At 35.5% G+C, this 15,569-nt stretch overlaps 1 protein-coding gene across 7 annotated transcripts in view; it reads left to right on the forward strand.

Annotated features, from left to right (window-relative positions):
- The window catches only part of szt2 (SZT2 subunit of KICSTOR complex), a 337,146-nt gene that overhangs the window by 27,710 nt on the left and 293,867 nt on the right, over window positions 1-15,569 (forward strand). For all 7 annotated transcript variants that reach the window (XM_039735449.1, XM_039735443.1, XM_039735448.1 and 4 more), the window contains exons 6-7: window positions 6,397-6,559; window positions 9,060-9,166. In XM_039735449.1, the coding sequence (XP_039591383.1) occupies window positions 6,397-6,559; window positions 9,060-9,166 (270 nt within the window). The remainder of the gene's footprint in view (window positions 1-6,396; window positions 6,560-9,059; window positions 9,167-15,569) is intronic.

The raw sequence follows: 15,569 nt of genomic DNA on the forward strand, positions 1-15,569 counted from the left end.
TGATGGATAAGAGAAAAGACATATAACAGATCAGCTACTTTTAAAATGATATACTGTATATTAGTTTAGCGAATAATCGTATTTATTTACAAAATAATACTATACTAACAGAATATAATGTTTTAACAAAGTTAATCTATACTAATAAAAGGCAAAGCCCTCACTGACTCACTGACTCATCACTAATTCTCCAAGTTCCCGTGTAGGTAGAAGGCTGAAATTTGGCAGGCTCATTCCTTACAGCTTACTTACAAAAGTTGGGCAGGTTTCATTTCAAAATTCTACGCGTAATGGTCATAACTGGAAGCTATTTTTCTCCATATACTGTAATGGAGTTGAGCTCTAAAGCCGTGGGGGGCGGAGTTTCGTGTGACATCATCGTGCTTCCCACGTAATCACGTGAACTGACTGTCAATGCAGTACGTAGAAAACCAGGAAGAGTTCCAAAAAGCGCTGAAGAAAACATGCATTATATAATTGAGAAGGCAGCCCACGGGTAATGCGGGATACAAGTTTAATGAGAGGACGCAGGATATAAACGAGAGTTTTGATCACTTTGTAACTAAGTTAAAATTGCAGGTGAAGAGCTGTGCTTATGCAAATTCCGAGAGACTGTGTTTGTGGGGGATTGACAGTTAAGGCGGGTGGGGGAGTCACATCATCATCTCCCCTCCCATTCACCTCATTTCGCTCTGAGCTGAGCTCCACAGCTAACGCAGTGTTACTGAAGCGACTTTGTGACGCTGACACCAAATACTCACAGAAAACTCCACAAGTTAATACACACGGTGTCTCTACAGTTTCTCCACACTGAATCCTCCAGGCACTACTTACAAAAGGTTACATTGACAATCGTGTTACGTTATTTTTAAAATGTTTCCTTTTCTTAGCACAAGCACAGCTGGGAAGCTTCGATGCATGTGCTCCATAACGCGTTAAAATATCACGCATTTAATCACACTTTGCATTACAAGCAAAGGGGAACTTCTGTCAATGCATAATTTCCTGGTACACTGATTACATTGATCAGCGCTTCCCGATTCATTTTACCCTCGCACCCCCTTGGTTTGAGAAGAAGTATGAAAAAATATGAGGTTAACACAGAAAGACAGATCACCAATTGAAGCTTTATGAATAATCGATTCGCCATCAATAATTGTTTTGGTAAAGCCATACTCAGTGTAATCCTCCTTCCATTTTATAATTTTTCCGCCACTAGCCATGATTAAATGAACGTTAAAAAAGTAAGAGCGAAGCGAGGTTGACTTATTCAGGCAGGCAGGCGACAGCTCAATAGCTCGAATTTGGATATAAGTAGGTTCTATTTAGTCGCCAGAAATATCTTTGTTAGGAATGGAAATTGAATTTAGTCTTTAAATTTCTATGGTAAAGAAAAAGTTATGCAATGATGACTAAATTTAACTATATAAAGTCAAAACTTGTATATATAAAGTCATTCCCGAATATATAAAGTCAAAACTTGATTATATAAAATCAATGTCGGAATAAATAAAGTCAAAACTTGAATATATAAAGTCAGCGCTGGAATATATAAAGTCAAAACTTGAATATATAAAGTCAGCGCTGGAATATATAAAGTCAAATCTTGAATATATAAAGTCAGCGTCGGAATATATAAAGTAAGCGCTGCAATATATAAAGTCAAAACTTCAATATATAAAGTCAGCGCTGGAATGTCCATCCATTTCCCAACCCGTTGAATCCGACCACAGGGTCACGGGAGTCTGCTGGAGCCAATCCCTGCCAACACTGGGCGCAAGGCAGGAAACAATCCTGGGCAGGGCACCTGCATCATTTTCAAAACATTAACCGAACAGTGTTTTTTTAATTTATTTTTCTGAATACGTTTTTGTTAACTTAGTTCAGTTCAGAGTCGTTTCAATCAATAGATTTTGACTTTCACTTTATATATTCAGGAGTGAGTTTATATATTCCGATGTTGACTTTATATAATCAGGAATGACTTTATAAATTCGAGCTGACTTTATATATTCAGGTTTTGACTTTATATATTCCAGCGCTGACTTTATATATTCAACTTTTGACTTTATATATTCAGAAACAAGTTTGACTTATATATATATATATATATATATATATATATATATATATATATATATATATATATATATATATATATATATATATATATATATATACATATATATATATATATATACATATATATATATATATATATATACAGTATACCAACGCTGACTTTATATATTCAAGTTTTGACTTTATATATTACAGCGCTGACTTTATATACAGTAATCCCTCCTCGATCACGGGGGTATGCTCCAGACCCCCGCGATAGGTGAAAATCCGCGAAGTAGAAACCATATGTTTGTATGGTTATTTTTATATATTTTAAGCCCTTATAAACTCTCCCACCCTGTTAACATTATTAGAGCCCTCTAGACATGAAATAACACCCTTTAGTCAAACGCTTAAACTGTGCTCCATTACAAGACAGAGATGACAGTTCTTTCTCACAATTAAAAGAATGCAAACATATCTTATCTTCAAAGGAGCCATCAGGAGCAGAGAATGTCAGAGAGAGCGCTCGCTAAGAAAAGCAAACAATCAAAAAATCAATACGCGCTTTTAAGTATACAGAAGCACTGCGATAAAGCGGCATTTTGTAGAGGAGCGTACGTGTCCTCTGTGCAAACAGCCCCTCTGCTCACACCCCCTCCGTCAGGCAAAGAGAAAGAGAAAGAGAAGCAAACAATCTCAAGCACCGCGCGGGAAGCATATCTTATATCATTGAGGAGTTTTAGTTAATATGTAATACATGCTCTGATTGGGTAGCTTCTAAGCCAATAGCTTCCCTTGTATGAAATCAACTGGGCAAACAAACTGAGGAAGCATGTACCATAAATTAAAAGACCCATTGTCTGCAGAAAGCGGCGAACCAGCGAAAAGTCCGTGATATATATTTAGATGTGCTTACATTTAAAATCTGCAATAGAGTGAAGCCGCGAAAGTCGAAGCGCGATATAGCGAGGGATTACTGTATTCAAGTTTTGACTTTATATATTCAGAAAAAAGTTTTGACTTTATGTATACCGACGCTGACTTTATATATTCAAATTTTGACTTTATATATTCGGGAATGACTTTATATATTCAAGTTTTGACTTTATATATTCTGACGCCGACTTTATATATTCACAAAATCAATTTATTTGCCTGTTTGGCACCCCATAGTATATGTGTGTGTGTATATATGTACACATATATGTATGTATGTGTGTATATATACAAACCGGATTCCAAAAAAGTTGGGACACTAAACAAATTGTGAATAAAAACTGAATGCAATGATGTGGAGATGGCAAATGTCAATATTTTATTTGTAATAGAACGTAGATGACAGATCAAACGTTTAATCTGAGTAAATGTATCATTTTAAAGGAAAAATATGTTGATTCAAAATTTCACGGTGTCAACAAATCCCAAAAAAGTTGGGACAAGTAGCAATAAGAGGCTGGAAAAAGTAAATTTGAGCATAACGAAGAGCTGGAAGACCAATAAACACTAATTAGGTCAATTGGCAACATGATTGGGTATAAAAAGAGCTTCTCAGAGTGGCAGTGTCTCTCAGAAGCCAAGATGGGTAGAGGATCACCAATTCCCACAATGTTGCGCAGAAAGATAGTGGAGCAATATCAGAAAGGTGTTACCCAGCGAAAAATTGCAAAGACTTTGCATCTATCATCATCAACTGTGCATAACATCATCCAAAGATTCAGAGAATCTGGAACAATCTCTGTGCGTAAGGGTCAAGGCCGTAAAACCATACTGGATGCCCGTGATCTCCGGCCCTTAAACGACACTGCACCACAAACAGGAATGCTACTGTAAAGGAAATCACAGAATGGGCTCAGGAATACTTCCAGAAACCATTGTCAGTGAACACAATCCACCGTGCCATCCGCCGTTGCCAGCTGAAACTCTACAGTGCAAAGAAGAAGCCATTTCTAAGCAAGATCCACAAGCTCAGGCGTTGTCACTGGGCCAGGGATCATTTAAAATGGAGTGTGGCAAAATGGAAGACTGTTCTGTGGTCAGACGAGTCACGATTCAAGTTCTTTTGGAAATCTGGGACGCCATGTCATCCGGACCAAAGAGGACAAGGACAACCCAAGTTGTTATCAACGCTCAGTTCAGAAGCCTGCATCTCTGATGGTATGGGGTTGCATGAGTGCGTGTGGCATGGGCAGCTTGCATGTCTGGAAAGGCACCATCAATGCAGAAAAATATATTCAGGTTCTAGAACAACATATGCTCCCATCCAGACGTCATCTCTTTCAGGGAAGACCCTGCATTTTTCAACAAGATAATGCCAGACCACATTCTGCATCAATCACAACATCATGGCTGCGTAGGAGAAGGATCCGGTACTGAAATGGCCAGTCTGCAGTCCAGATCTTTCACCTATAGAGAACATTTGGCGCATCATAAAGAGGAAGGTGCGACAAAGAAGGCCCACGACGATTGAACAGTTAGAGGCCTGTATTAGACAAGAATGGGAGAGCATTCCTATTTCTAAAGTTGAGAAACTGGTCTCCTCGGTCCCCAGACGTCTGTTGAGTGTTGTAAGAAGAAGGGTAAATGCCACACAGTGGTGAAAATGGCCTTGTCCCAACTTTTTTGGGATTTGTTGACACCATGAAATTCTGAATCAACATATTTTTCCCTTAAAATGATACATTTTCTCAGTTTAAACTTTTGTTCCGTGATTTATGTTCTATTCTGAATAAAATATTAGAAGTTGGCACCTCCACATCATTGCATTCAGTTTTTATTCACGATTTGTATAGTGTCCCACTTTTTTGGAATCCGGTTTGTATATATATCAGCAACACTCATGACAATGACAAAACAATTACATTGTCAATCCTGTTACGTTATTTTTTAAATTTTTCATAACTTCTTTAACACACTACTTTATTCTGCTAGTTCATATAATATAATGACCAGCGTAATAAGCAAACACAACACAGTGGTACTGGACTTTTATATGTTTTGCTTGGAGTGTTTGTTCCATAACAAACGATGCCCTGTCTTATACGCCATTATCTGGGTTACGAAGCACACCTCCAAAAAATAAAAGAAAGCTTTCCCTACCAATCAGTTTATCTCCTGCCACTTATATTCTTTTTTTTCCTATATTGCAAACACTCCTGTTTGTTCTCTCTTGACTCACTACTTAAAACATCTTTATGCCGCACCTTCTTTTTTCTCTTAACTTCTCCTGTCACTCATCTCCTAAGACAGGGGTCCTCAATCCCAGTCCTGGAGAGCCGCAGTGGCTGCAGGGTTTTGTTCTGACCTGGTTGCTTAATTAGAAAGCAATTCTTGCCAATAAAGCACTAACAAGCTATGAAATTAAATTAACTCTGCTATGTCAGGTCATTCTCATATCCTAGATTTTCTTTCCCTTTCTATCATGCAAATGATTTGAAGGCTAAAATGGACGAGTAATTCTCAGTCCATCACTTTTTTCTCTTCATTTTTCTTCCAAGTATTTAATTAAACCCAATAGTGCAGATAAATACACACAGGTGTAAATGTAAATAAGCTAAATGGAGAAATGCTGCTCTCTCTTGTCATTTGCATGTTATTGATAATAAGGAGCAATTAAAATAGCTGTTTACAACAAAATTAAGCAATAAGGGCTCAAAATCACTAAAGTGAAGCAGAAGTGTTACTTTAGCAATAAGTGTTTTTTATTAAGCAACTGGGTTGGAGCAAAAACCTGCAGCCACTGCGACTCTCCAGGACCGTGATTGAGGACCCCTGTCCTAAGAGAACAGAATCCCTTCACACAGTCCCATCACTTGCGGCATTCATTACACCCTTTCTGGTTCTGTACGGCACATCATAAGCTGCCTGCACATCAAAATATATTAATAAAACATAATTAAACAGAGTTTAAAATAAAATTACAATACAGAAGAATATTAACATTAATACAGAATAACATTACCGTCATGTGGTTTCCATTTTTGACACATTTTTCAATTTTATCAGCATCATACCTTCATATCGTTTACTGTTATTCCTACTCCATAAATTGAAGTAATAGTTGAAAAACTTTCGCCATTTTGTAAATGCTTAATAATTTTAATTATGATGACAATTCCTACACTATGCATATGTTTATTGACCATAACAATGTATAGTAGATTGATTATAACATAAGAGAAAAGTTACGAAATGCTATTAAAAGGTATGTAACTGACACTGTGGTGTTTTCCCCCATATGTTTCAGAAACACTTCTATACTTAGTCTGTCTCTCTTTAGTGTCATCATTTATAAAAACTTTGTTCGATGGTTTATGGTATTTATTTTAATTTTAGTACAACACATCTACCGTGTGCTGTGGAGTCCCAAATGAAGTTTCAGAAGACCAGCATCAGCGGAAGATTGGTGTTTCTATGATAACAGCTGATATAGGGCTAGTCAGCATGGTGCGTCAAGGAATTCTTGCTCTTCAGCTGTTGCCACCTAATTCAAGTGCAGGTGGGTACTCTTGTGCTGTTTTCTGATTTTAATAAATAACAGAATAATTTTAATGAATGTTAAATGGATCTCGGACACTGTGGCTTCTGGTTTCAGTCTATTAATGTTTTTTAGATTGTTTACTTTCTTAATTGCAAAAATCATTGCATACTTCCTGTTGCCTTTGCGTTTGACCTAAATGTCTGTGAAGTTTTTATTTTTCTGCAAACGTTTCCATGATAACTTGTTAGAATATCCTGCTTGAGACAACTCCAACCATCTGGCTTTAACATCTCGCTTTGTAAGGATGTGTTTAGGCAATTTACTGCCTAAATTGAAACAGAAATGCATCCGGTTTAGAATTGCATAGATTTTAGGTGAGAAAGTGCATACAAGCATTGCATGATTCAAGCATAAAACTCTGAACCTGTGCTGTTGTAGCATCAGACACTATGCAGCCAAAACTGGCAAGCAATCTAAAGAGCATTTTTCTACATGTCCTTTTTTCCTACACCAGGCCTCTGATCTCCATTAATAAAACAGGGGCATCATACTCAAGCCACTTTCCTAGGCAGTAGTGTACCTCTGTTGGCTTATTTTTCCTGAAGTAAAACAAACGCCTCTATGGCTTCCAACACCCTCTGACAACAGCCTTCTTCATTTTTTAGTGGCAGGTGAAAGTAAAAGATGCTCTGCAGCTTCACTGTGATCAGTGTAATATTGTGTGCAAGAAGTATTTTGTTTCAAGATGTCCTTTCTGTTTTGTTCAGGTTACTGTGGCAACGTGTTATAGAGTAACTAGTAATAGGCTTTCTATAGTTCATTGCTCGCTTCACTGTCTATTCTTGACCAGGAGAAGCTCAAAATGAAAGTTTGTACATGAAATTCTTAAAAATGGTGACGCCTATGTGCTGGCAAAGAAAAAGGCGAATAAGAGTTTAATTTGAGTTGGAGCTTTTCTATATGTAGATGAATATATTTTCATGCTCTTGCTTGGTGAAATGTAGTTATTGTTTTTATAAAATGATTGGTTATTTAGAATGTTTATTGATAACTAATAATACTCTTTGTCATTTGCCCTTGTGTGTGGCCCTTGTGTGGTCAGCTGTCTTCCAGTCAAAACTACAAAAAATTGTATTAAAATGGATACTCTTTGAGTATTAAAAGCAGTATCAAAATGAAATGTTTGTAAATGTTTTAAAAAATTAATTACACACTGCATAGCATTTGGCTGAAAGTGAGAGATAATAAGGACAGCCAATTGAACTGAATGATTAATTACAAACAGAAATTGCTCATCATGTGATAAACCAGTTTAGAAGAAAGCCTGCTGCCTTTGGGTTCCCTGGGGAAAACCATTCAAGTAGCACTATACCTTGCTTATATTCTCTGCAAAGGATATTTTCCTGATAAGTTTTAGTTTTGTAATCCTGGCTAATGTTAAATATTAGATTTTAGTTGCAAGTTTGTATTCCAGGTAGTTTTTGTTCATTGGCTACTCTTCATGAAGGCCATTATTATAAGTAACTGGTTTGGATCATCATGCTGTAAGAAACAGTTTCTAAGTACTCTTTGGAAAGAGAGCCAAGAAATAATAATCCCTCCAGCATACTCTGGGTCTTCTCACAAAACAACAAATCTGGTAACCTCTTTTAAAGTACCTGGGAGTGTCCTTGCCAGATATCCATACACGTCCCAAAACAATGGTTCTTTCCTAATGTTCTTGCAAGTTATTAACTTCCTAATCTCTCATGGAGAGGTAACCCATCAACTCTGCACAGAAGCCTCATTTTTGCTGTTTGTACTTGTTGTCTAACCATAAGGTCCCCTTTCACCACAACTTTTTTCATAATGTGCACAAAATTGCTGCAATGAAAGTAATCTTTTAGTCTACTTTCACTTGTTGTGTGTGTTTTTTTTTTTAATCAATATACTTGAAATTTGTGATCAGAAATAGCTCCTTAACTCTAACCTGGTGATAGCAATCCGCTTTGTTTCTCGGGGAGGACCAGGAAGTATACTTGAAAATGCAGAGTCACAGTCTAGTTCCATCACATTTAATTTACAGTCTAATGATTCCAAGAAGATGCACTATGTAAGCAGAGAGACAGACATCTGTTAGTAAGATACCCACATTCCCAAAGACTTCTAGGTTTATAAGGCCATTGTTGCCACTGTACTGTCTCACTGTATAGTGAGATTCTTACTTGCACATGCTAATCAAAATACAACATTTGCCACTCTCAGAGTATAACAGCCTTACCTCCAAACCTCTATGTCTCTTACTAGAAAAATCCCAGAAAGTATTTTTTTATTAATAAACTTAATGATGAAGTTTGAATTATGATATCCATGAGAAAACGTTTAGCATAAATGATTATTGAAGTCAGAATTAAAATGCTAAATATAAGTAGTGGTATTCTATACAATTTAAAATGTAATCATAGATATAATAAGATACATACTTTTCTGAATTTAATTTCTGAAATAATGCATTAATTTGTTACTTTTTAATTTTTAGGAATAATAATAATTACTGATGGGGTGACAAGTGTTCCTGACATTGCTGTTTGTGAAGCTCTCTTGAATCAACTACGAAGTGGTACTGTTGCCTGCTCTTTTCTTCAGGTATAAAATAATTATATTTTAATCTTTGATGCCTTGCAAAATGTCTTAATCCCTTTTACACTGTGTATTTGTTAGTTCATTTAGGACATTTTTCTGTTTATTTTGATAAATTGTCATATTTATGCAGTCTATCAGTCCTTTTCCTTATTACTTGCTTTGTAGGTTTTCATCATGCAGCCCTTTTCATTAAGTTTAATTTATATTTTTTCTTGACACAAATTAATATATTTTTACCACCTAGTAAAAATACTAAGATTTTTGCAGTTTTAATTTACATTTTTAAAATTTTAGATTGTAATTTTATTTCAAGAAAGTACAATTGAAGGCATGAGTTAACATACAGTAACAAATTTTAAATCTAGAATATTATTTAAGATATCTGTTTTATGCAGGTCAAAAGGATTTTTTTCCAACAATTTTTACAGAGTATTTAATTTTTATTGACTATACACACGTGGACAAAATTGTTGGTACCCTTCAGTCAATGAAAGAAAAACTCAAAATGGTCACAGAAATAACTTTAATCTGACAAAAGTAATAATAAATAAAAATTCTATGAAATTTAACCAATGAAAGTCAGACGTTGATTTTCAACCATGCTTCAACAGAATTATTTAAAAAATAAACTCATGAAACAGGCCTGGACAAAAATGATGGTACCCCTAACTTAATATTTTGTTGCACAACCTTTTGAGGCAATCACTGCAATCAAACGATTCCTGTAACTGTCAATGAGACTTCTGCACTTCTCAGCAGGTATTTTGGCCCACTCCTCATGAGCAAACTGCTCCAGTTGTCTCAGGTTTGAAGGGTGCCTTTTCCAGACGGCATGTTTCAGCTCTTTCCAAAGATGCTCAATAGGATTGAGGTCAGGGCTCATAGAAGGCCACTTTAGAATAGTCCAATGTTTTCCTCTTAGCCATTCTTGGGTGTTTTTAGCTGTGTGTTTTGGGTCATTGTCCTTTTGCAAGACCCATGACCTGCTACTGAGACCAAGCTTTCTGACACTGGCCAGCACATTTCTCTCTAGAATCCCTTGATAGTCTTGAGATTTCATTGTACCCTGCACAGATTCAAGACACCCTGTGCCAGATGCAGCAAAGCAGCCCCAGAACATAACAGAGCCTCCTCCATGTTTCACAGAAGGGACAGTGTTCTTTTCTTGATATGCTTCATTTTCCGTCTGTGAACATAGAGCTGATGTGCCTTGGCAAAAAGTTCAATTTTTGTCTCATCTGTCCATAGGACATTCTCCCAGAATCTTTGTGGCTTGTCCACATGTAGTTTGGCAAATTCCAGTCTGGCTTTTTTATGATTTGTTTTCAACAATGGTGTCCTCCTTGGTCGTCTCCCATGAAGTCCACTTTGGCTCAAACAACGACGGATGGTGCAATCTGACACTGATGTTCCTTGAGCTTGAAGTTCACCTTGGATCTCTTTAGAAGTTTTTCTGGGCTCTTTTGTTACCATTCGTATTATCCGTCTCTTTGATTTGTCATCAATTTTCCTCCTGCGGCCACGTCCAGGGAGGTTGGCTACAGTCCCATGGATCTTAAATTTCTGAATAATATGTGCAACTGTAGTCACAGGAACATCAAGCTGCTTCGAGATGGTCTTATAGCCTTTACCTTTGACATGCTTGTCTATAATTTTCTTTCTAATCTCCTGAGACAACTCTTTCCTTCGCTTCCTCTGGTCCATGTTGAGTGTGGTACACACCATGTCACCAAACAACACAGTGACTACCTGGAGCCCTATATATAGGTCCACTGACTGATTACAAGATTGTAGACACCTGTGATGCTAATTAGTGGACACACCTTGGATTAACATGTCCCTTTGGTCACATTATTTTCAGTCTTTTCTAGGGGTACCATCATTTTTGTCCAGGCCTGTTTCATGAGTTTATTTTTTTAAATAATTCTGTTGAAGCATGGTTGAAAATCAATGTCTGACTTTCATTGGTTAAATTTCATAGAATTTTTATTTATTATTACTTTTGTCAGATTAAAGTTATTTCTGTGACCATTTTGAGTTTTTCTTTCATTGACTGAAGGGTACCAACAATTTTGTCCACGTGTGTATGACAATTCCAGTGGGTCACAAGTGTACATACACTTTGTCCATATTTGGGAGCATTGCCTTTAAATTGTTTAACTTGAGACAAACATTTGGGTTCCCTTCCACAAGCTTCTTACAATAAGTTGCTGGAATTTTGGCCCATGCCTCACGACAGAACTGGTGCCACTGAGATAGGTTTGTGGGCCAGTTTGTTCGCACACACTTTTTCAGTTCTGTCCATAAATTTTCAGTTGGATTTTGGTCGGGGCTTTGTGATGGCCATTCCATTACCTTGACTTTGTTGTCCTTAAGCCGTTTTGCCGCAATGTGGGAGGTATGCTTGGCATTATTGTCCATTTGAAAGTCCTTTTTGCGACTGAGCTTCAACTTCCTTATTGTCCTCTTGAGATGTTGCTGCAGTATATCGACATAATTTTCCTTCCTCATGATGCCATTTATTTTGTGAAGTGCACCAGTCCCTCCTGCAAATTGTTCCAATTGATGAACCAGATTTGTGGAAGTCCATAGTTTTTTTTTCCTTAGGTTTTGGTTTATTCCTTTTGATTTTTCCCATTATTTCAAGCAAAGAGGCAGAAAGTTTGATGGTAGGCCTTAATATACATCCACATGTTGACTGCAGTTAAACTAATTAGCTATTAGAAGCTAAATGTCTAATTGCCTAAAGGCTTGATATCATTTTACAGAATGTTCCAAGCTGTTTAAAGGCATAGTTAACAAAGTATATGTAATCTTCTGACTGTCTGGAATTGTGATAGTCAGTAAAAAGTGAAATAATCTGTCTGTGACCATTGTTGGAAAAAAAATTGCTTTTGCCCTGCACAAGGAAGATTTCTTAAACAATATGCTATATTTATTGCTTGTTAGTATAACATCTATGGAGTTTAAAGAATTCACCTTAAATGTGTGTAAACTTTAACTTCAACTGTAACATAGTATCCATCAAGCAATTTAAAATTTGCAGAACTTATACAACAAATAACTTCAAAACCTAACGAAGCAAGAATTCAACCACCACCAAAAATGCAAATTGGAAAAAAAAATCCTTATTCCCCCAAATTAATTCCTATTCTATTTTTTTGATTAAGTCTTGCCATGTTTTAAAAAATAGTTTTAGACAGATCCTCTAAGCGAGAATTACATTTTCTCCAATTGTAAGTAGAGCATTAATTATCCACTAACTTATAAAATGTGTATTGGAATTCTTCCAGTTAAGCAGGATAAGTCTATGTACTATTTATGTGGTATTGGCAATTACAATCAATTTGTCATTCTCCACTTTAAGCCCATCTGGAAGTACACTAAATACAGCTGTTAATGGATAAGGAGTGAGCATGACACCAAGTATGTCTGATAAGTGTTTAAACATTTTTGTCCAAAATGATGTTAATTTGTGTGGCTATGAGGCTACAGCTAGACTGCAGTGCTTACAGGTTGAATATTACCCTGGATACAATTTGGACAATTTTAAAGTGAGATAGGTATGATTGATGAAAGATTTTAAGTTGAATTATTGATTGCCTTTCACATATAGATTTAGAGTGTCTATGTATGGCTGACTTTGTTATGAAAAAACTTTCCTCTGTTTTCAAAGAAATCATTCTCGGCACAATTCTTTATTTCCATATAGATATTCACAAGTGTCTCAGTCCATTGAGTGAGGTATCACTAATGAAATTAATTTCCTTTTATTCTTTTCTATTACCATTACCTTATCTAACACATCACACCATGTAACTCTTAATATTCAGAATTCAATCCTTTTAACCAATCAACTTATAGCCACCAGTAACTTTGTATACATATTGGTTCTTTCGTTATTCTAAACACCATTTCGTTAATAGGGATGTCCTACCTGTTTTCCTATTGCTGTTAGCACCGCTTTACAAGAGGGGTATTTGGGCTTTCTCACTAGTTTGTGCTAGCTTTTTAAGGGGTGTTCATAACAGTTTTACTTCATTTTAACCTTAGCAACCACCTTGGTGGCTCCTCTAAGATGAGGCAAAAGCCCAGGCTTAAAACAATGTTTAGTTAACCCTTCAGTTACATTAATTTCTTATCCTTATGTTTAATAATTTATTGTTTTAATTTAATTTAAGTATACACTTGTATTAAATTGTAAAAATTATATGTATTGATTAAAAATGTTGATTAAAATTCTATAACTTCCACTCCTTTTCTGAGGTATTAATTGAAAGGTCATTTTCCCTCCATTCTCTAGGATCTTTGAAGAGAAAGTTATTTGTGATGTTTTTATATATTGTTGAGATGGATATTCAAGACTGATCAGTATTTTATCTGGAATAGAAATGGGTGGGAGGTGTAGAAAAATTGTATTGGATTCTTTTAACAAAATTTCTAATTTGAAAATAGTGGAAAAATTTTGTTGCTGGGAAGTTAAATTTGAAGCGTAAATTGTTAATTAGATGCAAAAATGTTATTTATATATAGTTCTATAAGTGCCCTAATCCTGAATGTTTTCCCAAAGTTAAATATTGTGTAGGTTTGAGAGAGTTGAAAAGGGTGATTATCGTGTGGGGGACCAACAGATAAAAGCTTCCATGCCACCTTCTGCTTTAGGTCTTTGTAGAGTCACCTTTTGAATGTATAGACGTCTGGAATTTCAGAGAAGTCAATTTATAAATGAGGCTAGCTTCTTAAAGAGTGATTTGTTGATTTTCTGAAGTAGAAATAGAAGCCTAGGAAAAATATTAATCTTGACAGAACTAATTATCCCTGATAATGTGAGATGGAATGCAGACCATCTTTTAAAATGTTCTTTGTTTTCTTCCATGCAGCTATCAATATTGTGTTTAAAAAGATCTTTAAATTTACCTGTGATGTTTACTGCTAGATATTAAAACTTTTTATAAAACGGTAGATGTAGTATGGTGTGCCAGAGAGGTCACTAGAAAAAGCACATTTTTATTCAAATTAATTCTGAGTCCAGATGTCTTTTGACATTCTGCTAATCAATAAAGACCTATGGTAAAGATATTTGTGGGTCTGATATAGTGATATTTTCTGTATGATTCCGTCTATAATAATCCCCTTTATATCTAATGTATTACAAAAATGAATGGCCAATAACTCTTGCAAAAAGCAATGGTAATAACGGGCACCCTTGTCAAGTACTGTGTACGGTAGTATGGTATTTTAACATATTCTAGCATTTCAATCTTGAATTATTTTACATTTTTAAATAATGCAGACTTTTTCTTTATAAATGCTGTATGGTTTGGGTAAATAATGTATAACATTGCTTGATATATGAAGTATACAATTGTCTGTAAAAGCTGTATTTTTTACAACATCCTTGTTGTTTTACCTCCAGTTAATCTTTTACTCTATAGGTAATTATATGATAAGTGTGATTGATAACTTACATCTTGATTTTTGAAAACAAATTGTATATGTTTAAAAAAAAATTTATTGGGACATTGAAAAAATTATGCAAATGGAAAATGAAGAAATTGTAACAATGTTTGAAAGGTCTGTCAGCATGCAGTAATAAGTAGGACCTGTAACAAACTTTGAGGTATGATTTAATAGTTTTTTATATTTGGGCCGTGTATTGTCTTACAAGTTCACAGCATCATTTCAAAACATTGATGATGTTTCATACCATTGCCAGAGGTGGGGATGAAAAATAAGCTGCTGTAAGACATCCATGGCAGATGAAGTTGTTGAGCAAACCTCTTTTATAATCCAGAAGGAGGTCGTACTTTGTATTAATTTCCACTGTGTAGAAGTGAAGATTGTTGTGTTATAGTTGGCTGCATAATCCAGCAATACCCATTTTTGTTCCCTGAAGAGAGTGTAACATATAATATGTACTGTTCTACCTTTTGTCAACAGCCAGCTGTAACCTTTTTGTTAGAATAAATGGATAATAGTTATCTATCTCATTGCATTTGTTAATTGCCATTTTCTTCCCTTTATCACTTGAATTTATGACTTTGTGGTGTGTAGAGAGTGTAGTAACACAGTCTCTTTAAAGTCTGATTTAAGATAGACAGAGGATTTTTAAGTAATCAAGAGAAGTTGGGACACCTGTGAAAATTATTAAATTAAACTTGCAGAGAGTAATTTACTTTAATTGCTGCAGAACATTTGTAGGTTGGAACCTATTAGTTATTCCCTGAAGAAGGCTCATTTACAATATTCTAGTATTTCCGTGTTTTGGTAAAGTCAGATGTTTGTTTCACATGTTTTGCATAATTCAAAGATAAGATTTTAAGATCAGTTAATTTCTTGATCACCAAATGAGTCATTTTGAGTAAAAATCAGCCGATTTTTGTCAGTGGCTGTTAGCATCCCTAGT

The sequence above is a fragment of the Polypterus senegalus genome, chromosome 14, assembly GCF_016835505.1.
Source record: "Polypterus senegalus isolate Bchr_013 chromosome 14, ASM1683550v1, whole genome shotgun sequence".
In the NCBI taxonomy this organism is placed as follows: Eukaryota; Metazoa; Chordata; class Cladistia; order Polypteriformes; family Polypteridae; genus Polypterus; species Polypterus senegalus.